The 24,048-nt window shown below is 52.7% G+C and overlaps 1 protein-coding gene across 3 annotated transcripts; it reads left to right on the forward strand.

Moving 5' to 3' along the window:
* Window positions 1-1,959: 1,959 nt before the first annotated feature.
* Window positions 1,960-22,916, forward strand: CYS1 (cystin 1). 3 transcript variants are annotated; one of them, XM_032294154.1, is made up of 3 exons: window positions 1,960-2,363; window positions 16,389-16,441; window positions 20,733-22,916. In XM_032294154.1, the coding sequence occupies exons 1-3, from the start codon at window positions 2,049-2,051 to the stop codon at window positions 20,827-20,829; spliced, it is 465 nt and encodes a 154-aa protein (XP_032150045.1). In that variant the 5' UTR covers window positions 1,960-2,048; the 3' UTR covers window positions 20,830-22,916. The 3 variants fall into 3 exon arrangements, 1 of the variants encoding a protein (XP_032150045.1); XR_004273725.1 differs by lacking the exon at window positions 1,960-2,363 and adding an exon at window positions 14,965-15,895 and having other exon boundaries at window positions 16,107-16,441; window positions 20,733-20,779; XR_004273724.1 differs by lacking the exon at window positions 1,960-2,363 and having other exon boundaries at window positions 14,965-16,437; window positions 20,733-20,783.
* The last annotated feature ends 1,132 nt before the right edge of the window (window positions 22,917-24,048 follow it).

The following is a 24,048-nucleotide window of genomic DNA, read 5'->3' on the forward strand; positions in this document are numbered from 1 at the left end:
TCAAAAATTAGCCAGATGTGGTAGTGTGCACCTGTAATCCCAGATACTCAAGAGGCTGAGGCAGGGGAATTGTTTGAACTAGGGAGTTGGAGGTTGCAGTGAGCTGAGATCATGCCACTAGACTCCAGCCTGGGTGACAGAGAGAGACTCCATCTCAAAAAAAATTTTTCTTTTTTTTTTCATTTGTTTTCTTTTTTTTTTGAGACAGAGTCTCTTTGGTCGCCCAGGCTAGAGTGCAGTGGTGAGATCTCAGCTCACTACAACCTCTGCTTCCTGGATTCAAGCGATTCTCCTGCCTCAGGCTCCAGAGCAGCTGGGACTATAGGTACCCTTCCCCACGCCATGCTAATTTTTGTATTTGTAGTAGAGACAGGGTTTCGCCATATTGGCCAGGCTGGTCTGGAATTCCTGACCTAAAGTGATATGCTTGCCTTGGCCTCCCAAAGTGCTAAGATTACAGCATTATTTATTTATTTATTTAATGAGACAGAGTCTGGCTCTGTTGCACAATCTCGTGGCACGATCTTGGCTCACTGCAACTTCCACCTCCCGGGTTCAAGTGAGCACGTCCGGCTAATTTTTGCATTTTTAGTAGAGACGGTTTCACCATGTTGGTCAGGGTGGTCTCAAACTCCTGACCTAAAGTGATCTGCTCACCTCAGCCTCTCAAAGTTGGGATTACAGATGTGAGCCACCACGTCTGGCCAGATCATAAATACTTGCTAGTTCTCTCTTAATACAAATAAATGGATGTGGATTTGAGTCCCATTTTTATTCCATTTTCTTAGGCATATGGTTTTTAATGTCTACCTCTGAAGTGATAAAATAGTAAAATTTCAAGTCCGTGGTTGGGAAAATTTAGTCGAAATTCCATTTTCGCAATTATTCTGGAATCCAGTCAGTATCAGAGTTAATGTCAAGTCAAGATAGGTGAGTTAAACCCAGGAGTTTTGAATTGCCCTGCCTTGGAAAGGCTGCAATTTAAAGCAGGGAGGGCAAGGGAAGGAAATAATCACCTCTAAGAAAAATACAGGACCAACCAACAGGAAGGCTCGCTGGGTTTGAATCCGACAGCTTTGGAGCGTTTTGTACCGTTCTGGGCTGTGGTTAGTTCACTTGAAAAGAAAAGTGGTTAAGGAAAAAAAAAAACAACATTCAAGACCAAAAGCTAGACTTATGACCACCACCTACTGGTATTTCCTTTTGCTTTGCCCCTGGGGCTTGGGCGGGGTTGCTTTCTGTTTCTCCCTCATTTTAAAAGTTTTTGTTTCCCAAAAGTAATTACTATTTGGGGGTTTTGATGAGGCTCAACCTTCACACATCCAGTCTCCGCTGGGGCTACAGAGGGAAGGGGAAGGCCGGAGGGGACCGTCGGTGCCGGTAGGATCGCCCCTTCCCCCTCGGGGCGTCTCAGGCCTGGCGGACACTGAAAGAGCGGGGCGCACTGAGGGCCCGACCCCGCGAAGGCAGCGCGCGCAGCCCTCGGGATCTTACCCCCACTCACCCCACGCATCGCCAGAGGACTCAGGCGCTGGGAAGTCCCCCCCTCCTCCCGCCGCCTCCCACGGACCGGGCGAGCGTCGTCTGGGGACGACGTTTCCATAAATGAACAAACCCAGCCGGGGCCCCCCTCGTGTCCAGCTCTTCCACGCGGCTGGGACAGGGCCGACCGGAGGGCGGGGACTGAGGGGGCCCGTGGGCGGGACTGGGGGGACGGCGGGGGGAAACCCGGGAGGGGAGGCCGCGCCAGCACCCGGTGCCCCTCGCCGGGGTCTCGGGCCCGCCCCTCCCTAGGGCCGGCGTGCGCCCCCCCCACGGGACGCCCGTGCAGCCACCGCCTCGCCCGCCCCTCCCCAGGCCCGCACGCCAGCCCTCGGGCCGCGACCCCCGCCCCGGCGCCCCCGCCCCCGCCCCCGGCCGCGCCTTCTTTCCCGGCCTCGCCCCGCGCTCCCCCTGCAGCCCGCCCGGACCGCACCCCCAGCGTCCCCGCCCCCGGCCGCGCCCCCGCACGAGGCCTGCTCGGCGGTCCGGGGGGCGGCGGGAGCGTCATGGGCAGCGGCAGCAGCCGGAGCGGCCGGACCCTGAGGCGGCGGCGCAGTCCTGAGAGCCTCCCTGGGGGGCCCGGCGCGGCAGTCCCCGAGGGCGGGACTGGCCGGCGGGTGCCAGCGGCGGCTGAGGCCCCGGGGGCAGCCGCGGAGGAAGCGCCCGGCCGCGACCCCAGCCCCGAGGCGCCCCCCGACGGCAGGGACGAGACGCTGCGCCTGCTGGACCAGCTGCTGGCGGAGTCTGCGGCCTGGGTAGCCCCGGAGCCCGCCCCGCGCCGCCCAGCCCGGCCCCGACCCGCCGCGGGCGAGGGGAGCTTGGTGAGTGTGGGAGCGCGGGGCCTCGGGGGGACAGCGGGGACCCCACTCGCCGGCTGCGCGTCCCCACCCCAGCCCGTCGCGCCGGTCGCGCTGAGCCCCATCCCCGCCCCCGGCCAACCCGCCCCGAGCCCCCTGGTCTCCTCCCCCTCTGCCCAGTCTCGGGCTGTGTCCAGGCCTGGGGGCGATCGCGCTGGGAGCGGCCGGGGCGGACACCCCTAGATGGAGTGTGCCAGCCTCTGGCTCCCCTCGGGCCAGCACTCCCGCCTGGCCTTCCCGGGCCACCCTGGAACGGCGCGCGGGAGGTGGCACGGCCGCCGGACTGTGGCTCAGAAGCGCTTGCCGCGCCCACCCATCCAGATCCTCGCCTTACTTGGCAGGCAATTCTCATGTTACTGCTGTTTTTAAGACGCTGCGGAACCTCTTTTGCGCTTCCTATTCTGTCTCGTGAACACTTGTAATAACAGTCTTGCTGTTCTAAAAAACAATAAAAGGAGCACTCTGGTTTGGCCACCGCCTTTGCTCCAGCAGAGCTTAATGAACAAGATCTTTAACATCCGCTCCTGGGCGCAGGGAGGATGCCAAGGGCCGCATCCTCCTCCCTGGTGTCCCGGAGGCTTTGCTTAGCAGCCGCTGGACATCAAAGGAGATGCCTTCTTGGGCGGCCACCGCACCCCAGAATCCTGAAAAGGCCCCAGGGAGGGTGGGGGAGAGGGACAGCCCCAGGCGACAGTGCACAGAGCTCTCTCCCTCCTGCCCCGGTTCCCTGCTACCCTCCTTTACCATCTTTAAAAACAGCCTAGGGAGCCACAGTGAGGAGGGCTGAATTATATAACAAGGTTCCTTTAAGACAACATCAGCCTGCAGTTATGTAACACTGACAGTGGACAAATAGCTGAGAGATTTGGGGGGAATTCGCACAGAGCAAGGAGGCAGTTACTTTTAGTGTTCATTTTCAAGTGCTTTGGAAACTTGGAGGTGAAAATGAGAGGTAAACAGCAAGAGTGGAAGTTGTGTCCTCTGATTTGCTGCTATTCATCATGGTGACTGCTCATTCTTTCAGTCATTTTCCAGCTATCTTTTGAGCCCCGGTCCCGCTGTGGGTGCTAGGGAAGAGGCCACACAGCATAGCCCTTGCCCTAAAGAAGTGTGCAGCTCAGTGGGGGAGAAAGAGTCTCGTCCAAAAAGTAGAAAGCAGGGCGGTGAGAGATCCGCGTCAAGAGGCCAAAGGAGGAAGCGGCTAATCCCAAGGGAGGCAGGTAGGCATTCCAGAAGGGATGAATTTGGAAGTTGTCCCGAATCTGGAAGGGTCTGTGGATATGAGCCAGGCAGCAAGTTCTGTGCAGAGAAAACCTCGTGCCTAATGTCAGTCGTGGCTGGGGCAGCTGGTGCCCAGAGCATGGGCCAGAGAGGTCTTAAGAGAGTATGCCAGGCCACAGTGCGCCATGCCAGGGGTGTTCCACGTTAGGGAGTTTGGATTACTATGAAAGCTCCGGGCATCTGAAAGGTTAGGATTGTGACAGTTTGTGTTTTAGGAAGGTCACACCAGCTGCTGTGGGGAGGCTAAACTGGAAAGGGTCAGACTAGAGATGACATGACCACCTGTGTGTGGGGGGAAGGGCCTGCAGTGGTCCAGGTGGCCGAGTCCTGAGCCGAGGCAGTGGCCGTGAGAGGCTTGCAGAGGAGATGGGCTCAGGAAGTGTTGAAGTCAGCCAGCTGCAGTTGCCCTTCTGGGTGTAGACTGTGTATATCTTTTTTTTTTTTTTTTTTGAATCGGAGTTTCACTCTGTTGCCCAGGCCGGAGTCCAGTGGTGTGATCTTGGCTCACTGCAACCTGTGCCTCCCAGGTTCAGGCAATTCTTGTGCCTCAGCCTCGAGTATCTGGGATTATAGATACCCGCCACCATGCCTGGCTAATTTCTGTATTTTTAGTAGAGATGGGGTTTTGCTATGTTGGCCAGGCTGATTTCAAACTCTTGACCTCAGGTGACCCTCCTGCCTTGGCCTCCGAAAGTGCTGGGATTATAGGCGTGATCCACCACACTTAGCCAACTATGTGTATCTTCTGCACCATAAATATTTCTTGAATAAATCCTAGAACCACAGATTATTTGAGCTATAAGGGAGCCCTTGGGTCCAATTCATTATTTTCAGGTCTGGGGAGATGAAGTCAAAAGATTGCAGCCTCATCATTGACGGGCTCTGAAGGTTCTGCCCGTATACTTGAGTGTGGAGTTCATGCTTTTATGCTTTATAGATGACATCCCTTCGTTGATACTCTCTTAGTTGCACGTTTTACAGGACTCTGAGTTAACAAGACCCCATTGAGCTAGGAAAAACTTGGGAGATTGATGAGGCGGCATGGCAACCCATATGTAGAAGCTGGCCTTTCTTCAACGTGTTAGAAAGTTCTCAAGAACAGAGGAAAGGCTTGCTGAATTGCAGCCATAAATAACACTACATTTATTTATTTATTTACTGACGGAGTCTTGCTCTGTGGCCCAGGCTGGAGTGCAGTGGCATGATATAAGCTCACTATAATCTCTGTCTCTTGGATTCAAGTGATTCTCCTGCCTCAGCCTCACGGAAGCTGGGATTACAAATGTGCGCCACCACACCCCACTAATTTTTGTATTTTTTTTTTTTGGGACGGAGTTTCGCTTTTGTTACCCAGGCTGGAGTGCAATGGCGCGATCTCGGCTCACCGCAACCTCCGCCTCCTGGGTTCAGGCAATTCTCCTGCCTCAGCCTCCTGAGTAGCTGGGATTACAGGCACGCGCCACCATGCCCAGCTAATTTTTTGTAGTTTTAGTAGAGACAGGGTTTCACCATGTTGACCAGGATGGTCTCGATCTCTTGACCTCGCGATCCACCCGCCTCGGCCTCCCAAAGTGCTGGGATTACAGGCTTGAGCCACCGCACCCGGCTAATTTTTGTATTTTTAGCAGAAACCGAATTTTACCATGTTGGCCAGGATGGTCTTGAACTCCTGATCTCGGGTGATTCACCTGCCTCAGCCTCCCAAAGTGCTGGGATTACAAGTGTGAGCCACTGTGTCTGGCCAATAACACTACTTCTAGTTTCTTTAAAAAGAAAGGAGGAAAGGAAACCTTTTATACCTTCATAACTATCTAACATTTTGGAGGAGTGACATATTCTTCATAGGAGAACATCAAACTTCAGTGAAAGTTATTCTTTTAAGCACCCACATTTAAACATTTTAACCACTGTTGACTGGGAATGTCTTAGAGTCTGATTCTGTTTATCCCTGAATCATCATTCTGAATATTATATTTTGTTTTGTTTTTGTTTTTTGAGACAGAGTGAACAAAGAGGGATCGAGGTGGCAGGCACAGAAACTGGAGTTGTGCTGTGGGAGGGGAGCTTCTGCAGGCATCCAAGTGAGACTCGGGGTGGCTTGGACCAGGGTGGCAGGTGGTGGTGAGGGGCAGCAGGCTTACAGACTTACTAGTGGGGTGACTGTGGGATGTGTGAGGAAGAAAGGAATCAAAGGTGACCCCAGAATTCCTGGCTGGAGTGGCCGGAGGGATGTGGCTGCCATGCACAGACACAGAGAATGTGGAAGGAGCAGATTTGGGGTGTTGTGAACCAGGAAGTCGGTTTTCAGCATTTTTAATTTGAGATGCCTATCAGATATCCAAACAGAATATGTCACGTGAGTAGATCTGTGTATGAGTTTGACCTTCGGGGGAGAGGTCAGGCTTGGAGTTAATTTAGGAGCCATTAGAACATGGGAGAATTTAAACCCATGAGATTAGATGGGATCACCAGTGAGGATGCTGCCAGGGTGCGCTTGTGTGAACTAACGTGGGATGAGGCCAGGGGTTGAGCACGCTGTTCAAAGGCTGAGGAGATGGCAGCGTGCTTTTTTTTCTTTTTTTTCCTTTTTGTGGAGAACAGGGCCTTGCTATATTGCCCAGGCAGGTCTCAAGCCCAGGCAGAACTCCTAGGCTCAAGCTATCCTCCTGCCTCTGCCTCCCTAAGAGCTGGGATTACAGGCGTGAGCCACTGCACCCAGTGAAATGGGAGCATCCTAAAGAACAGCCAGTAAAAGGGGAGAGAACCAAGAGAAGGCAGCATCCGGAAGCCAAGGGAGGAAGGTGCCTAGGACGGAGGGTGTGCTCAGCCCCTGGAAGTGCTGCTTGCAGCTATAATGAGGGAAGCCTGAAAGCTGGTGGTGGAATGGAGCCACTAGGAGGTCTCAGGGTCCATCGTGAGAGATGGTCAGAGAGTGGTGGGGGTGCCTTGGGCTGGAGTTCATGGAGAACAGAACACAGGTGTGCGGGGCAGTCCGCTCTCGCTAGAAGGCTCGTTTTACAGCACGGCAGGAGTGTATGGTGGTAGGGATGGCTCTGCTGGACACGGAATTCACCAGAAAATGTATCCCAGAATGGGCTGGATAAGAGGTGGTTTTGAACATTAGATGCTCTCGTGAAAATCGAAGGAATCCTCGGAGAAGAAATTTTGGTTTAATCAAATAGACATAGATTCAGTATTTTTATTTATGTATTTATTTTTTTGAGACAGAGTCTTGCTGTGTCACCCAGGCTGGAGTGCAATGGCTCGACCTCAGCTCACTGCAACCTCCGCCTCTGAGTTCAGAGTGATTCTCCTGTCTCAGCCTCCCGAGTAGCTGGGACTACAGGAGCGCGCCACCACACCTGGCTAATTGTTTTGTATTTTTAGTAAAGACAGGGTTTCACCATATGGGTCAGGCTGTTCTGAACTCCTAACCTCAGGTGATCTACCCACCTCGGCTTCCCAGAGTGCTGGGATTACAGGCATGAGTCACCACACCTGGCCAGATTCAGTATTTTTACCAGCAGGTGGTACTTCAGACTGTTTTCCTCCCTTTGCCTATACACCTGGGTCACTCAAGATCAAGGGAAGTATGTTATCTGTGAATTTTTCTGATGCTGAGAATATAGCCCATTCATTGCAAGAAAGTCTCAGGCAATAGTGTCCTCTCCTTAGGCTAAGGGACTCTGTCAATCCACCATTTTGGGGAAATTTCCATTTGCTCTGGCCATGGAGCATCTGGGTAATTTTCTTGCCTGTTAGCCCAGCCAAGACTTCACAGTAATCCTGGCATGCAGCTGCTATGAGACGTGAAAAGAGAGCAGTCCCAGTGAGTGCCTGGCTGGACAGCAGCTCCACAGAGGGATGTCACAGTGATGGATGACTTAACAGGCCTGCAGCCACACAAAGTCACTGTCCTGAAGACGGCGACTATCTGCCTGTGCTCAAGTCTGTAGCAAAGAACACAAAGTTGAATGGCGATAAGTGATGTTTTGATCCATCCAGGGGACAAGAAGAAAGCATGGTGCTGACCCACAGAAAGCTCGCAGCCGTGTTGGGAAGGGTGCATTAGTGAGTGTGGAAACATGTGGCAGAGGCATGCTCCGGTGAGTGCACACGCGGAGGCTTCGGACTCCCGCCCGAGGCAGAAGTCTTCCATGAATTGGTTCTGAAGGATCACTAATGTGTTCCAGTTGACTAAGGGCGGAGCATTCCGTAAAGAGAAAACAAGGTGTAGAAAATCCCAGAATTCCAGAAGCGCTCTTTTTTTTCCTTTTTTTTTTTTTTTTAGATGGAGTCTTGTGTCGTCTCGGCTCACTGCAACCTCCACCTCCTGGGTTCCAGCGATTCTCCTGTCTCAGCCTCCCGAGTAGGTGGGACTATGGGCGTGTGCCACCATACCTGGCCAATTTTTGTATTTTTAGTAGGGTCAGTGTTGGCGGTCTCTTGTTGGCCAGGGTGGTCTTGAACTCCCGACCTCAGGTGATCCACCCACCTCGGCCTCCTAAAGTGCTGGGATTACAGGCATGAGCCACCATGCCTGGCCCAGAAGTGCTTCTGAATAGCCTGGAGCTTGTGTGCCATTCAGCCAGGCGATGTCGGAGAGCAGAAGCCAGTGAGACGGGTTTGGGTCACATTTTCAACAGGATTCCAGGCTAAGAGGTTGAACTGTCCTGTGCTGTGTTTTATTATTTTAAAATGTTTATTTTAAAAATGAGAAGAGGTAATTCACAGGCGCACGAGGGGACATGGAAAAGGTAACTGCAAGGAAAGTTTCCCTCCCACCTGTTTCCCACCTTTTCCCCAGTTCCCATCTCCAGATCCAAGCAGCTTCTCAGTTTCCTGTGTGTCTTCCCACCCATGTTATGGGAGGCTACACATGGCGGGGAGGCTGCGCTGGGGGAGACTGCATGGGGCAGGGGCCCAGGTGGGGGAGGAATCCTGGTAAGAGGTGGAGGAGGAGGTGAGGTGAGCCACCGAGTGTGACGAGCAAGGGAAAGTGAGTTTCTAGAAAGACCCCACGATTCCCTGCTTGTGTCGTTGAGAAGATAATGCCATGAAGGAGACGGGCCTAGTTTTGTACAGTTGAGTTCTGACTCTTAGCTGGATAATTAGCGTGGGCTGTCTGAAATTCCTGGCAACCGCAAAACCTGGGTGGAGCTGGCACTGTCACTTTGTGGACATCAGCATTTGGTTAGTGGCTGATGCCATACCAGAGTACAGTTGCTGAGGGAGAGCGTGTGGATGCGTGGGGAGGGATGCCAAGCCTGGAACATGGAGAACACCCAAAACTGAAGGAAGAATTGTCCTCTCTGGAGTTCTATAAAAAGAGTAGGATCTCAAGATGTGAGAAGCTCAGTGCCTAGAGGCGGGGTTGGGGGGGCAACCTCAGAGGCTCTTCCTCCACGGTCCCTGGCTGCCGGCTGCGGTAGATGGTTAGAAGCCTGGCTGCGTCAGAGTCAGGGGTACAGCCTCATGCTCCCTGCCCTGCCGAGAGGCCGTGGTGGCTGCTGCTGGGCACTGGGCACGGCAGGTGCAGAAAGGCCATGGACAGGACGATGCCAGCTCATGCTCTCCTTGAGAGATGCTGACCAAAAGCTCTTAGAGTTGGAGCTTTGAGTCCCATAGGGCTGAGGCAGGCTCCCGGGAGGAGGGCAGAACAGTGGCCCTTCTGCTGCCAAATGCCACGAGCCCATTACCCAGCAGGGAAGCAGCCCCTGGCCAAGGCCACCATTCTGATCCCCACTGAGCTCTGTTTCTTGATGGTAAATGGCCAGACCACTGTCATTTCTTTACATTACTAAAATTTGAGATGACTTGAGCTTAAGGGACCTCAGAGATGGTTCAGTCCCACCTTTTTTTTTTTTTTGGAGACGCAGTCTTGCTCTGCCACCCAGGCTGGGGTACAGTGGCATGATCTCAGCTCACTGCAACCTCTGCCTCCCATTTTAAGTGATTCTCCTTCCTCAGCCTCCCGAGTAGCTGGGACTACCGGCATGCGCCACCACGCCCAGCTAATTTTTGTATTTTTAGTAGAGACTGGGCTTCACCATGTTGGCCAGGATGGTCTCAATTTCTGGACCTCGTGATCCACCCATCTCAGCCTCCCAAAGTGCTGGGATTATAGGCGTGAGCCATCTCACCCAGCCAGTCCCACTTTCTTATTTACATTGGAGGACTTTGGGGCCCAGCAAGGTGATTGTCTATGGCCCCTGGCAGGACTGGGGTTCAAACCAACTACAAAGGTGTGACCCTCACCTCACCCACACCGGCAGGGCCAGTGGGAGGATGCCTGTTTGGGGTCAGGCTGAATGCAGTTCACGCCCTGCTAGCACAGACAAGCCTCTCAGACCCTCAGTCCATTGAAAACCTCTGGTCTCCCTTGCCTTTTTCTCTGTGGCTTTGGAAACACCTCCTTCAAGGCAAGGCCTTCCCAGTTGAGAGGGGGCCTGGACTGGCAGCTCACAGCCAGGAGGGTTCCCAGAGTCCCTTTGGAACAAGTCCTTCTCATGTTTAGCAATGCAAGACCGGTCTCAACACAGAGCCCACCTGCCACTTCCTGCACTCCATGGAGTCCACCTGCCCTGCTCCCACACATCTGCACTGTCCCCCCACGCGCAGACCCCACCTGCACCCCCCCCACACAGACCCCACCTGCACCACTCACCCCACAGACCCCACCTGCACCACCCCCCACACACAGACCCCACCTGCACCGCCTCCCCCGTACATCCCACCTGCTCTGCTCAGCTTCTGCTGCCTGCAAAGCCCTGCAGTGGAGCTTCCTGGGGGCACTGGGGACCCTGGCCTCTGTGTGGGGAGAACAGTGCCCTCTGGTGGTGAGCAACAGAATTCGACTAGCAAAATTGTGAAAGCTGGGTCAGGTCCAGGAGAGCCACTGTGGGAGTTTCTCTACTGTACATGTTCAAGTTTCCTTAAGAAAACATAGAAAACCCAAACAAACCAAACCTGGGCTTCAAAGAAGGATGATTCTTTCTTTCTTTTCTTTTGAGATGCAGTCTCACTCTGTTGCCCAGGCTGGAGTGCAGCAGTGCAATCTTGCCTCACTGCAGCCTCTGCCTCCCAGGTACAAGCGATTCTCCAGCCTCAGCTTCCCGAGTAGCTAGGACTACAGGCGCGTGACACCACGCCCAGCGAATTTTTGTATTTTTACTAGAGACGGGAATTTCACCGTGTTGGCCAGATTGGTCTCGAACTCTTGACCTCGTGATCCACCCGCCTCGGCCTCCCAAAGTGTTGGGATTACAGGCGTGAGCCACAGTGCTCGGCCCCGCCTTAGCTTTAAGAGGTTTTCAGGCTGGGTTGGTGGCTCACACCTGTAATCCCAGCACTTTTTAGGAGGCAGAGGTGGGAGGATCGCTTGAGCTCAGGAGTTGGGACTGCAGTGAGCTATGATCAGGCCACTGCACTCCAGCCTGGGCAACAGAGAAAGGCCCTGTCTCAAATAAATAAAGAGGCTAAGTGCAGTGGTTTATACCTGTAATCCTAGCACTTTAGAGGCTGAGGCAAGTAAATCACTTGAGGTCAGGAGTTCAAGACCAGCCTGGCCAACATGGCGAAACCCTGTCTCTACTAAAAATACAAAAATTAGCCAAGCATGGTGGCACATGCTTGTAATCCCAGCTACTCAGGAGGCTGAGGTAGGGGAATTGCTTGAACCCAGGAAGCTGAGGTTGTGGTGAGCTGAGATCACGCCCCTGCATTCCAGCCTTGGTGACGGCAAGACTCCATCTCAAAAAAACGGAAAAAATAAAAGAGGTTCTCTATCTCAGCCCATTTACAAAACAGTACACAGAGCGCAGCGATAGAAGTCAGGGTAAAGCCACACCCGTCAGAGGACGCCAGGCCGGGCTAGGAAAGGAGGGAACCCCTGGGGAACTCCTTGGCTCCAAGTACACCAGGGCCTGGGAGGTAAGGAGGGGTGCGCATGAAGACGCTGTTTTCTCAATCCCTCCTCTCCCTTGCACTCTTCCTCCTCACCTGCTGAGCATTCGTGGTGACCCTAGAAATAGAAGTGCGTGACTTCAGGGTGTGTGTTTTGCCTTGATTTGGAATTCGAACGGGGGGCATGAGCTGTTGGATCACCCAGCCTCTCTGTCTGGCTTCAGTGACAGGCATCTCGGGGCAGCCCCTCCCTCGCAGGCAGCTCTGACCTAGTCCCCCTGTGTTGAACACAGCCCACCTCCCTCCAGCGCAGACACACTGAGCCCCGGACAGGCGGAGGAAGTGTGGCCCTTTCACACAAGCTCTGCAGATACTTGGGGCAGCTACCCTGATCGCTCAGTTGATGTCATGGAAACTTTGGACATTGACAGGTTGCTTTCCGGGCCTATTACACATTATCCAGAAGCTTCCACTACCTTGCATTCCTGGGTTAATTCCGTTAGGCTCATGAAACCTCTATCTTCTATGATTTAGAAAAAAAAAAACCTTAAAAAAAATTTTTTTTTCCCCAGAAAGGTAATACAAGATAAACTTTGAGTCTTTGTATGTCTGAAAATATCTTTCATCTGCTTTAGTACCTGATTAATAGTTTATTTGGGATTAAAATTCTGAGTTCAAAACAGCTTTCCCTCACACCTTCGCAGCCATTTATAACACTGGCTTCCAGTGTCACTGACGACCAGGTGAGGCCACCTGACTCTTGGTTTCTTGTACGTGGCCTATTTCCAGCTGCTTGGCCCTTCCTAGAGACTTATCTATTTAATTTTTTAAAATTAAAAATAATAATTATTTTTTGAGACAGAGTCTTGCTCTGTCACCCAGGCTGGAGTGCAGTGGTGCCGTCTCAGCTCACTGCAACCTCTGCTTCTTAGGTTCAAGCCAGTCTCCTGCCTCAGCCTCCCCAGTAGCTGGGATTACAGGCACCTGCCACCACACCCAGCTAATTTTTGTATTTTTAGTAGAGGCGAGGTTTCACCATGTTGGCCAGGCTGATCTGGAACTCCTGACCTGAAGTGATCCACCCACCTCAGCCCCACAAAGGGCTGGGATTACAGGTGTGAGCCACTGCGCCCAGGGGGTTCATCTTGATTATTTCTTGCACTTTCCCCCTTTAAATGTCTGTGAGTTCTTTTATGACCATTTATATTTATGAATCAAAAACTGTTTGACAAGCACATGCAGCTGGAGTGGGTTTCTTTGTAGTCGTGCACACCTATTTACCCTAAAGTTTTTCCTTTGAACAGAAAGAGCTTGCAAGCTCTGAGAAGTTGTACGCTCAATCCAGACACCTCTTATGTTTGCAGCCTAAATTCTCATCACCTGGGTGGTCCAAAATACTTTACATTAAGTCCTTTAAATTAAAGGATTAATTTAATATCCCTTAAATTAAATTAAAGGATTTAATTTAAAGTGGTTTCAGGCCAGGGATGCCTGCTACGTGCCTGGCAAAAGCAAACGCATCCCCTCTCTGGAGGAAGGCACATTCCTCTTAGGCCTCAAAGAATAGCCATAGGGAATTTTTCAAGGATGACAAGCTGCAAACGACAAAAAATAACCAGCTCCTCAAATAAGCAAGTGAAGACTTAGAAGAAACAATAAACAAAAATATGCCAATGAAAATCTCAGTTACTAAGATCACCAGACGCAGATAATAATCAACTACATTTATTATGTTTAAAGAAAACACCTGCAAAGGACAAGGACTATAGAAAATGACCTAGAAGATTTGAAAAATAACCAAATAGGACTTCTAGAAATGGAAAATACCATAAGCAAAATGAAAGATATCAATGATATGGGTTTAACAGATTAGACAGAGATGAAGAGAGGATCCGTGAGATGGAGAGAGGGAGATAGAAATGACCCAGAACACAGCATAGAGAGACAAGGGCCTGATAAAAGATAGCCAGAGAAGAAATTACAGCAAATATCTTATTCACTCAATATGTGATGGAAACTTTTCCTTTTAATAGAGGATTAAGATGGAGATGGCTGTCATCATCACTTCCTTTCACTGTACTGCTGAAGGTCCCAGCCAGTGCAGTAAGGTTAGGGGGAAAATGTATAAGGATCAGAAAGGGAAAAATCAAATGGTCATTATTCCCAGATCATGTGAATGGGAAGAAAATACGAAGAAATCCATAAATTATTAGAACAATAAGGGAGTTCAGTAAGACTGCTGAGCACAAGATAAATTCATATATCTCTGGCCAGGCCCAGTGGCTGATGCCTGTAATCCCAGCACTTTGGGAGGCCAAGATGAGAGGATCATTTGAGTTCAGGACTTTAAGGCCAGCCAAGGCAACATAGTGAAAGCCCATCTCTACAAAAAATGAAAAATTAGCTGCATGGTGGCATGAGCCCGTAGTCTCAGCAACATGAGAGGCTGACATGGGAGGGTCGCTTGAGCCTGAGAGGTAGAGGCTGCAGTGAGCTATGATCAGGCCACTGCACTCCAGTCTGGTTAACAGAGCAAGACCCTGTTTCAATAGAACAAAAAAAGAAAAGAAAGAATTTTTTTTTTTTTGAGACCAAGTCTCACTCTCTTTCTCGCCCAGGCTGGAGTGCAGTGGTGCGATCTCGGCTCACTGCAACCTCTGCTTCCCAGGTTCAAGCAATTCTCCTGCCTCAGCCTCCAAGTAGCTGAGACTACACATGCGTACCACCACACCTAGCTAATTTTTTGTATTTTTAGTAGAGATGGGATTTCACCATGTTAGCCAGGGTGGTCTCGAGCTCCTAACCTCATGATGCGCCCGCCTCAGCCTCCCAAAGTACTGGGATTACAAGTGTGAGCCACCGTGCCTGGCCCAAGAAAGAAATTTTTAAAAAATATATGTATCTCAGTCATTTCTGAAGCATCAAGCAGGTAGAAATTTTTATTTTTAAAATATAACATTGACAATAACATTAAAATGACCAAGTAGCTATCTAGAAATTGGTATAAAAAGAGATATCTGGTCGGGCATGGTGACTCACGCCTGTAATCTCAGCACTTTGGGAGGCTGAGGCAGGCGGATCATCTGAGGTCAGGAGTTTAAGACCAGCCTGGCCAACATAGAGAAACCCTGTCTCTACTAAAATTACAGAAATTAGCTGGGTGTGGTGGCAGGCGCCTGTAATCCCAGCTACTCAGGAGGTTTAGACAGGAGAATCACTTGAACCTAGGAGGCAGAGGTTGCAGTGAGCTGAGACTATGCCATTGCTCTCCAGCCTGGGCAACAAGAGCAAAACTCTGTCTCAAAAATAAATAAATAGGCCGGGCACAGTGGCTCACGCCTGTAATCCCAGCACCCTGGAAGGCCGAGGTAGGTGGATCACCTCAGCAGAAGTCCGAGACCAGCCTGACCAACATGAAGAAACCCTGTCTCTACTAAAAATACAAAATAAGCCAGGAATGGTGTTGCATGACCGTAAGCCCAGCTACTCCGGAGGCCGAGGCAGGAAAATCACTTGAACCTGGGAGGCAGAGGTTGCAGTGAGCTGAGATCTTGTCATTGTTCTCCATCCTGGTAAGAGCAAAACTCATCCAAAAAAACAAACAAACAATAAATAAAATAAAAAGAGCTATCCATGATATCTCTATAGGGAAAATGATAACTTCTTAGACGACACTAAAGGAGTCCTAAATGAATAGATAGTCCCTATTTATAAATTCGAAGACTCATTAGTGTAAATCTATAAGTCCCCCTAAAATGATCTGTAATTTAATACAACCCTAGAAAAATCCCGTTTTTTTCCCCCAAATATGACAAGCTGATTATAATATATGTATATATGGTCCCTGATTTTGATGATTCAACATAGGATTTTTCCACTTTCCAATGTGTTCTTCGGGACATAACCCCATTGTAAACCAAGGAGCCTCTGTACCTGGAAGTGCCAACAGCCAAGAATCACCAAGACTCTCTTGCAAGAAGAAAGAAGCCGGGAAGACAAGCTTTAGCAGACAGCAAGGCTTGCCTGACACCAAGGATGAGACGGGGTGGTTCTGGCCCAGCACGTGGACTGTTGGAACATAGACTCCATAGCAGCTGCATGCTGTGTAGACACATCCTTGCCTTATGAAGAAAAATCACTGCAGGGCAGCAGGGAGAGGTTCTGGGCAATGTTTAGAGTGGGGTCGGGGTTGTGTGGTTTCCGGAAGTGATATGGGTGTCATGCTAGGTGACAGTGGGTCACATGACCCATGGAGGTGACACACGGGGTGTCCTTATGCTAGGTGACACTGGGTCACATGATCCCTGGAGGTGACCACATAGGGTGTCCTCATGCTAGGTGATAGTGAGTCACATGACCCCTGGAGTGACACACGGATGTCACCGTGCTAGGTGACACTGGGTCACATGATCCCTGGAAGTGGCACAAGGTGTCCTCGTGGCAGTGGGTCACATGATCCCTGGAGGTGACCACATGGGGTGTCTTCATGCTAGGTGGCAGTGGGTCACATGATCTCTGGAGGTGAGAGACGGAGCCCTCACATGGGTGGCTGTCTGGGAGGCAGTGAGCCTGGCCCTGGCTCTGCCACTTGCTCCATGCTTTCCAAGTCACTCTCCTCTTGCAGCCTCCATTTTCTCGCCTGTGCAATGAGTAGATGGAACTCGACAGCTCGAGATCCGTAAGCTCTGAGGCTTATGGATCCTGGGTTGAAAGTGGTGGCCATCGTCTGTCCACACAAAGCCAAAGCCTCAGGCAGGCTGCACTGCTGACAGTCTTTGAATGTCTCGTTTCATCTTTCTCAAGGTGGCTGCAGAGCAGAGCACAGAGGAGCATGTGGGGAAGAGCAGCACCTGTGAGTAAGTACCAGGGAGGCACATCTTCCCGAAGCCACAGGTTCTTTTTGTTGACTCCAGCCAGCCTCAGAGCCCTCCTGCCTGCACCGTTTTCCTCCAGGTCCTCACGAGGTTTCCAGGGGCAGCTTGCTCTAAATGCAAAGCCCTAGTCCTTGAGGGAAGGTCCTGCTGCGGAGATTGCAGGAGGCTCACCTTCTCAGCAGCTTTGATCTCCCGCCTAAATAAGGCCGTGACCTGGGTCAGACCAGGGCTTGCCCAGCCCATTCCCTATTTGCGCCTTAACTCATTCAAACATACTCAGATGCTGTGCTGGGCGCCATGGCCAGACCAAGGAACAAGACACCGGCCTTAAGGAACTGGCAGTCCAGGGCCAGCTGTGGGCCCACGTACAGCTCCACTGCACGGTAGTAGGAAACCACCCTGAACACCCTTGCCGGTAGCAGGCGAGGAGCTCATTTCCTCCTTTAAAATCCCACAGCCCCAGAGCCCCGGCCTCGTCTGTCTGCTCCAGGGACGACTCTCTACCCCAGGCCAGTCACCCCCCGGGCTTGCGCACCTCCAACTAATGTGGCGACAGGTCACTGGGAGCAGGTGATTGTGCTCAGATAAGACTGTGGGGTTGAAAACGGTTGGAAATGTTAGCCATGGTCCTTAATTACAAATGATTTCAGGACAGGAACCCTGCTGGACCCCCTGACGTAACAGACACCGGGAGGTCCTTCCCTGAGCCCCACAGCGGTGCTGAGGGCTGCAATGTAGGCGCTGGGACGGAGGCCTGCCCGGGAGGCGCATGGTCTCTGGAAATGCAGGCAGCGGGCTCCAGGGGAGGTCAGAGCTGGCGTTTAAGATGGCTTGAAGGGATTGGAGTCACAGCACCAAAAAACAAAGATGGCTTGAAGGGGCCAAGCCCAGAGTGGCTCATACTTGTGACCCTAGCACTTTGGGAAGCCCAGGTGAGCAGATCATCTGAGGTCAGGCGTTCGAGAGCAGCCTGGCCAACATAGTGAAACCCCATCTCTACTAAAAAAATACAAAAAATGCAAAAAATAAAATTAGCCAGGAGTGGTGGCGCGCGCCTGCAGTCCCAGCTACGCAGGAGGCTGAGGCAGGAGAATTGCTTGAACCCAGGAGACGAGGTTGCAGTGAGCCAAAATCATGCCACTGCACTCCAGCCTGGGCAACAGAGGGAGACTCCGTCTCAAAATATATATGTATATAAATATAAATATAAGATGGCTTGAAGGACGTATAGGGGTTTGCCGAGGAGAGAGGAGGGAAGGAGCCTTCTGGGACACTGTGGCAGGTGGGGTTGGTAGAGGGAATGGGGGAGGGAGGATTGAAGTGTGAGGAGGACCTTGAATGCCAAGTGGAAACGGCTGGGCATTGCTTCCCAGTAGAATGCTGTGGTGGCTCTGGGCAATGTTAGAAGCCACTGCAGAGGGGGAGGGGGTGAGGAAGCCCACGCAGCTCTGCCTCTGCACTATCGCCAGAGACTTTATAGTTTCCATCAGCCCAAGGAATTTAGGATTCAATCCTACCATGAACTAATTAGCTATTATTTCTTTTATTTATTTATTTTCTCTTTCTTTTTTTTTTTTTTCTCTCAAAAGGAAAGTAATTAGCTGTTATTTCTTCTGACCTTTACCCATGCACACTCCAGGACACCGTCACATTTCCATTACCACCACTCACCAGTGGCACGTCATTCATTCATTCATTCAGTATACTTTATTCATTCGTTTGTTTGTTTATGTATTTATTGAGATGGAGTTTTGCTCTTATTGCCCAGGCTGGAGTGCAATAGCATGATCTCAGCTCACTGCAACCTCTACCTCCCAGGTTCAAGTGATTCCCCTGCCTCAGCCTCTCAACTAGCTGGGACTACAGGTGCACCCCACCATGCCAGGCTAATTTTTGTGTTTTTTGTAGAGACAGGGTTTCGCCATGTTGGCCAGGCTGGTCTCAAACTCCTGACCTCCAGTGATCCACCCGACTCAGCCTCTCAAAGTGCTGGGATTACAGGCGTGAGCCATCACGCCTGGCCTATTTATTTATTTTGAGACAGAGTCAAGCTCTGTTGCCCAGGCTGGAGTGCAGTGGCACAATCTCGGCTCACTGCAACCTTGGCCTCCTGGGTTCAAGTGATTCTGCTGCCTCTAGCCTCCCCAGTAGGTGGGACTACAGATGTGTGCCACTACGCCTGGCTAATTTTGTATTTTTGTAGAGATGGGGTTTCACCATGTTAGCCAGGCTGGTCGAGAACTCCTGGCCTCGAGTGATCCGCCCGCCTCCGCCTCTGAAAGTGCTGGGATTACAGGCGTGAGCCGCTGTGCCAGCTAAAGCCTTTTCATTCAGTATACTTTAATGGGAGCCTCCCTGAGTGCCGTCCTCGGCGTGGAAGTGCCCAGGGCTCTGCCAGCTCCTCCCTGGTGCAGAAATGAGGAAGCAAGATCAGTGCTGTGCTCCCACCAGGAAGGAAGCCCCAGGTCCCAGCAGACCTGCCCCAGGGTCCAGGTTGGCAGCATCTGCCCTGTACCCACTGTGCCTCTCGCTGTCCACAGCATAGCACCCTGCTCTCATGGCAGCCGCGGGCCCTGCAGGCCAGTCTCAGCCCCCCAGCATGCAGCTCTCAGGCACCAGCGCCTCACTCTGTGGCTGCGACAATGTCCTGTTCTTCAGTCTCCTTCCAGCATCACCCTGGCCCCCAGGCAGGGTCCTTCCAGCAGTGTTTCAGGGTGCAGGTGCTGATGTCTGCAGCCGTCTCTGGGATGCATCCGAAAATCAGATGAAGAAGTAGATAAGTATGTGGTAAAGTAAATATAGCAAAGTTGGACCTAATTGTTGAAGTCAGGTGGCTGTGCTGGGGGCCCAGCTCTTGCCCTGAGTTCCAAGAGAGCCAGATGGGGACCTGGAGGCAGCAGGGGGGTATGAATGCAGTGGTCAGAGGGACCTTTGAGGCCATCTGGCCCAGCCCCTGAGGCTGGCAGGTAGGGAACCAGGCCAGGAAATGGGGGGCAGCTGGCCCCGATGTCTGACCTGTGGCAGAGCAGTCGGCGGTGTTCCCCTTGCCCAGAGTCCCTGGCTGGCCACGGGGAGGGCAGCATCCCACATCTGGCCATGGACAGCTGGCCTGCCTCTCCCAGGCCCTGTCAGCTGCAGACATGCACACCCTATTCTGAGGCACTGTCTCCAAGAAGCAGCACCCAGCCTGGCCAAGTCTTCATGCCCTGCCCTGGGCTCCCGGGACTCCCTCCTGCAAAGGCCCGCACCTGTCAACACAGCTGTGGCAGGTCCAGGGCAGTTAGCACCACCCAGGTGTCCACACAAAGTCCAGAGGGTCTGGGAGAGCGGGACGAGCCAGCAGGGTCCAGGCTGGCAGGGCCACTTTCCGGAGCCCAGGTAGCAGGAGCAGGGGCTAAGGTCTCCGTCCCTCTCAGCTGGGCTGCCAGGTGGGCTGAGGGAGTGGTGGGATCCCGAATGTGTGGTTCCACAGAATGAGCAGCTCCTGTGAGACCCCAGAGGGCACAGGACCGATGTCGGCACACGGACGTGACCTTAATTCCCTTATTTTTATTTTATTTTATTTTGGACAGAGTCCTACTTTGTCACCCAGGCTGGAGTGCAGTGGCTCATTCTCGGCTCACTGCAACCTCCACTTCCTGGGTTCAAGCCATTCTTCTGCCTCAGTCTCCAGAGTAGCTGGGATTACAGGCACCCACCACCCCAGCTGGCTAATTTTTGTATTTGTAGTAGAGACGGGGTTTCACTGTGTTGGCCAGGTTGGTCTTGAACTCCTCACCTCAAGTGATCTGCCCACCTCGGCCTCCCAAAGTGCTGGGATTACAGGTGTGAGCCACTGGGCCTGGTCGTGATTCCCATGTATTAAGGCTGTGGTGCGCCGGATTCCATGTCACATGCTGCCCACACGTTGTCTTACACCTGAGAACAAACTCATGAATCAAGTTGCGTGCTGGAGAAAAAACAGAGGCTGGCCTTGCCTGAGGTTGCCGTGCAGGTGAGCCACAGAGCTAGGATTCAAGCTGGGGTCTTCCCAGCCCAGAGCCTGCCTTCCCTTAAACAGAGCAGGTGCTGGCGTCCACTAAGTGCAAGGGCTCGGCATTGTGGCTGCTGGTGGCTGTGTACTGGGCGAGAGAGCCACAGGGTGTCCCAGGGCAAAGGTTTTCAGTTTGGGTTTCAGAATGGGCCCACTGGTGGCCATGGTGGTACCCAGGGGAGACCAGTGAGAAGGCACCTCCTGCCTGCTGACAGCCCTGCCCATTTTTCTCGCCTACAGAGTCCCAGACAGCAGTTGCAAGAGGCCAGCCACCATCTCCTATGACCACGCGGAAGAGGGGCTGATGGCGAGCATTGAGCGGGAGTACTGCCGCTGAGGACAGCGCGCCCCGGCGCCCCGCCAGGCCTTGGAGGCACCTGCTGGCTGGGTCTCCCCCCGCTGGCCCAGAGCTCTAGCAGGAGCTGAGCCACCTCCAAAACACAGTCACCCCCGGATATTTCAGAGCTGACCTTTCAAATTCACTTTCAGACAGTGCTGCCCTGGGCCAGCTGCTGGCAGTCAAGGTTGCTGGGGGGGCGGCGATCAGCTGTGCGACCGGGTCAGGAGGCAGGCTGTGCTGACCCACAGGTGTGTGGGCCGGGCCGCCGGCGCCTCCTCCCCACCGCAGGGAGCCTGCCAGTTTCTTCTGGAGCCTGAAGTGTGTGCCCCTCTTGGTTGCCCGCTCTCCACAGTGGGGAGGGCTCACAAGGCCTGAATGAGACAAGCGAGCCCGTCTTGGCATCCGTGCCACAGCATTTCTGGAAGGTTCTGCTGTGGAAGGTGCACCTGTGCTGCTCCCTCAAGCCTCAGGCCCATCTCTCCAGGTGAGGCCAAGTCAGCTTAGTGCCTCTTAACTCCCCAAGGAGCAGCCAGGGGGTGCCGCTGGGCCGGGCAGCACCTGAGGTTCTGTGTGTGTGTCTAACCAGCTCCCAGCCCAGGCCCAAGCTCCGAAGCCCCCCCAACCCCCGCCACACTTTGAGGAGCGAGGGCCCCAGCTCTGATCCTAGCCCTTGACGGACTTGCAGTGGGAAGTAGGGTTCATCACTGCCTCTCTGGGCCCCAGTTTCCCTCTCTGGAAAATCAGCTCTGGCAGCTCTGGGAGGCCATCCCCAGCTCTGACAACCTGGAACTGCGCCAGTCCAGGCGGCCACGGCGGTTCCCCCGCCCTAGGTACAGCACTGCCTTCCCTGTGGGGAGCCAGCGCCCGGGTCCCACGGGGTGGAGGGGGGAGGGTCTGCCTGCCACTGGCTTTCCAGTTCTCCCTTTCACAGGCAGCCTGGCCAGTGCCTTTGGGGCTTTTAAATTCTCTTCCCGCCTGGGTGGAAGGTGGGAAACCACAGCAATGAAGCAGAAAGAGCCTTGGAATGTTCCTAGTTGCAAATGGGAAAAGTGACCTGCCCAGGACGCCCTTGGAACATGGGCAGAGCTCCAGCTGGAGGGGACGCCCGTGTGGGCCCAGGTGCAGGGACAACTCCGAGGGAGAACTTCGGGGAGAATAGCAGTCCAGGGAGGCGGGAGGCCGGCGCAGGCTCCTCCCCAGCAGCCTGAGGGCATCGGGACAGAGGGGGAAGGAGGGAACAGCGGCAGCTTCTACTGAAGCCAGTACAAGCCAGGTTATCTGGCTCGACCAGCCAGCACGGTGGCCCTCCTCACCCCCGGGCATCCTTGGTTTCCTGAGAAGAGCTCCAGCCCTCAAGTCCTGCGAACACGGCAGAGCAGGAGCGTCTCGGGAACCAACAGCCAGCTCCTTGGTACTGTCCCCAGACCCACAGGCCTGCTGTGGCCATCAGCAAACAGGCATTTCCTTGACCTTTTAATTGAGAGTGCCTTTGTCCAGCTGTTCACAGCTAGGAAACTCCAAAGTTGGAGCTTGGAGCTTGCCCCCTCAAGGGCATGGCTCAAACCCCCGCCAGAGCCGGGCGCCACTGCTCATCCAAACCCAACTGTTTCTTTTGATATAAAGATGGAAGTCATTACTATATTTTAATAATAATGCAAATACGTCTTTTAAAATAAGTTAACATTTTATTTCGTACCACCAAATGGATCAGGCTTTGAATTTAATCATGTAAATGTTTATGATTTTATTCATTTGGTTAAAAAGGAATGATTTCAATCGGTTTCCAAGAAAAAGATGATACCTCGGCATTTTCTGGTGGAAAACGCGTAATACCCTCAATGAGATCAAAGTGTTAGAGGAAAAAATAATTCAAAAATCGTCACAAGCTACGTCGATGTCAAAGTAAATGCACTTTATCAGCGCTAAGAAGTCACAGGAATTGTTCTCAGGTCTTTTAAAAAGTTTTTCCTGAATTCAGGAAAAGTGTCTTCTGAACAGCAGCTAGCCAGATAAAGCGGTGTGTGTACTGCAGCTGCAGGTGAAATAAACATTTAAAAAAAGAGCAAATAAAATGATGTGTGCCAGCCACTTGAGCCAGCCCTGTCTCTGTCCCGTGAGACGGAGGGGCTGTGCCTGGAAGTGGAGGGTGGTCGTCGCTGCAGCCTGCGGCCCGGCCCGAGCCTGTCCCGGTGCCTCCCATGTGCCAGGCACCACCTCAGGCATCTTCCTGGCTGCCTCAAGTTGCATCTGAGCCTCAGCATCCTGCTTAGCACTGCATGGGGCATTTGCTCCCTCTCCTGCTCAGAACCGCATGGGGGATTTGCTTACTGCCAGGGTAGGACTGTGGCTGGAATTGAGGCAGAAAGAAAAACACCTCAAAGGCAAAAATGACGCCTGTTACTGCCTGGGAGTCTTAAGTGACCACAAAAGTATCTCCTGGCTTATTTTATTTTATTTTATTTTTCTTTTGAGACGGAGTCTTGTTCTGTCGCCCACGCTGGAGTGCCATGGTGCTATCTCGCCTCACTGCAACCTGTGCCTCTTGGCTTCAAGCAATTATCCTGCCTCAACCTTCGAGTAGCCGGGACTACGAGCATGCACCACAACGCTCAGCTAATTTTTTTTGTACTTTTAGTAGAGACAGGGTTTCACTATGTTGACCAGGCTGGTCTCAAACTCCTAACCTTGTGATCCACCTGCCTTGGCCTCCCAAAGTACTGGGATTACAGGCGTGAGCCACCGTGTCTGGCTGTGTGTCTCCCGGTTTCTGTATCATGAGAGTTCCTTGGAGATGCTACAAAGCCCCAGGAACTGAGAAAACACTGTCCACCCTCAGGTCTGAGAAATGCTGGGTGTGTTTTCTTGAGGAAGAAGCAGAGTCCCGCTGTTGCCCTCCTCCTGACACGTGCATTCCCAAGCCTCTCCTCACAGGCTCGTGGGCTCCTGGCCCCGCACAGGCAGGGGCCTCCTTCCCCGGCTGCTGTTGGCTCAGGCTCCCCGCACCTCCCTGAGATGGCTGTTTCTAAGACACTTTCCTTTGCTGTTCCAAAGACCTAGGGCCGCTTGTCCTCATGGAATGCTGCACCTGCTCACACATGGTGCCAGCACACCTGCTGCTGACGTTGATTGGTAGACCAGTGAGAGCACTCTCTGTTCCCAGGGGTGGGGCACACATGTGCACGTGTGAGCATTTGGGAGAGCTTAAGGCTGTTGAAG

This window comes from Sapajus apella, unplaced genomic scaffold (genome assembly GCF_009761245.1).
Source record: "Sapajus apella isolate SASKATOON/1434 unplaced genomic scaffold, GSC_monkey_1.0 scaffold31, whole genome shotgun sequence".
In the NCBI taxonomy this organism is placed as follows: domain Eukaryota; kingdom Metazoa; phylum Chordata; class Mammalia; order Primates; family Cebidae; genus Sapajus; species Sapajus apella.

Excerpts from the sequence above, each read along its gene's own strand:
- CYS1 (XM_032294154.1), top strand. The coding sequence starts at position 2,049 with ATGGGCAGCGGCAGCAGCCGGAGCGGCCGGACCCTGAGGCGGCGGCGC. Across the intron at positions 2,364-16,388 it reads CCGCGGGCGAGGGGAGCTTG|GTGGCTGCAGAGCAGAGCAC; the intron begins GTGAGTGTGGGA and ends ATCTTTCTCAAG. Across the intron at positions 16,442-20,732 it reads GGGAAGAGCAGCACCTGTGA|AGTCCCAGACAGCAGTTGCA; the intron begins GTAAGTACCAGG and ends TCTCGCCTACAG.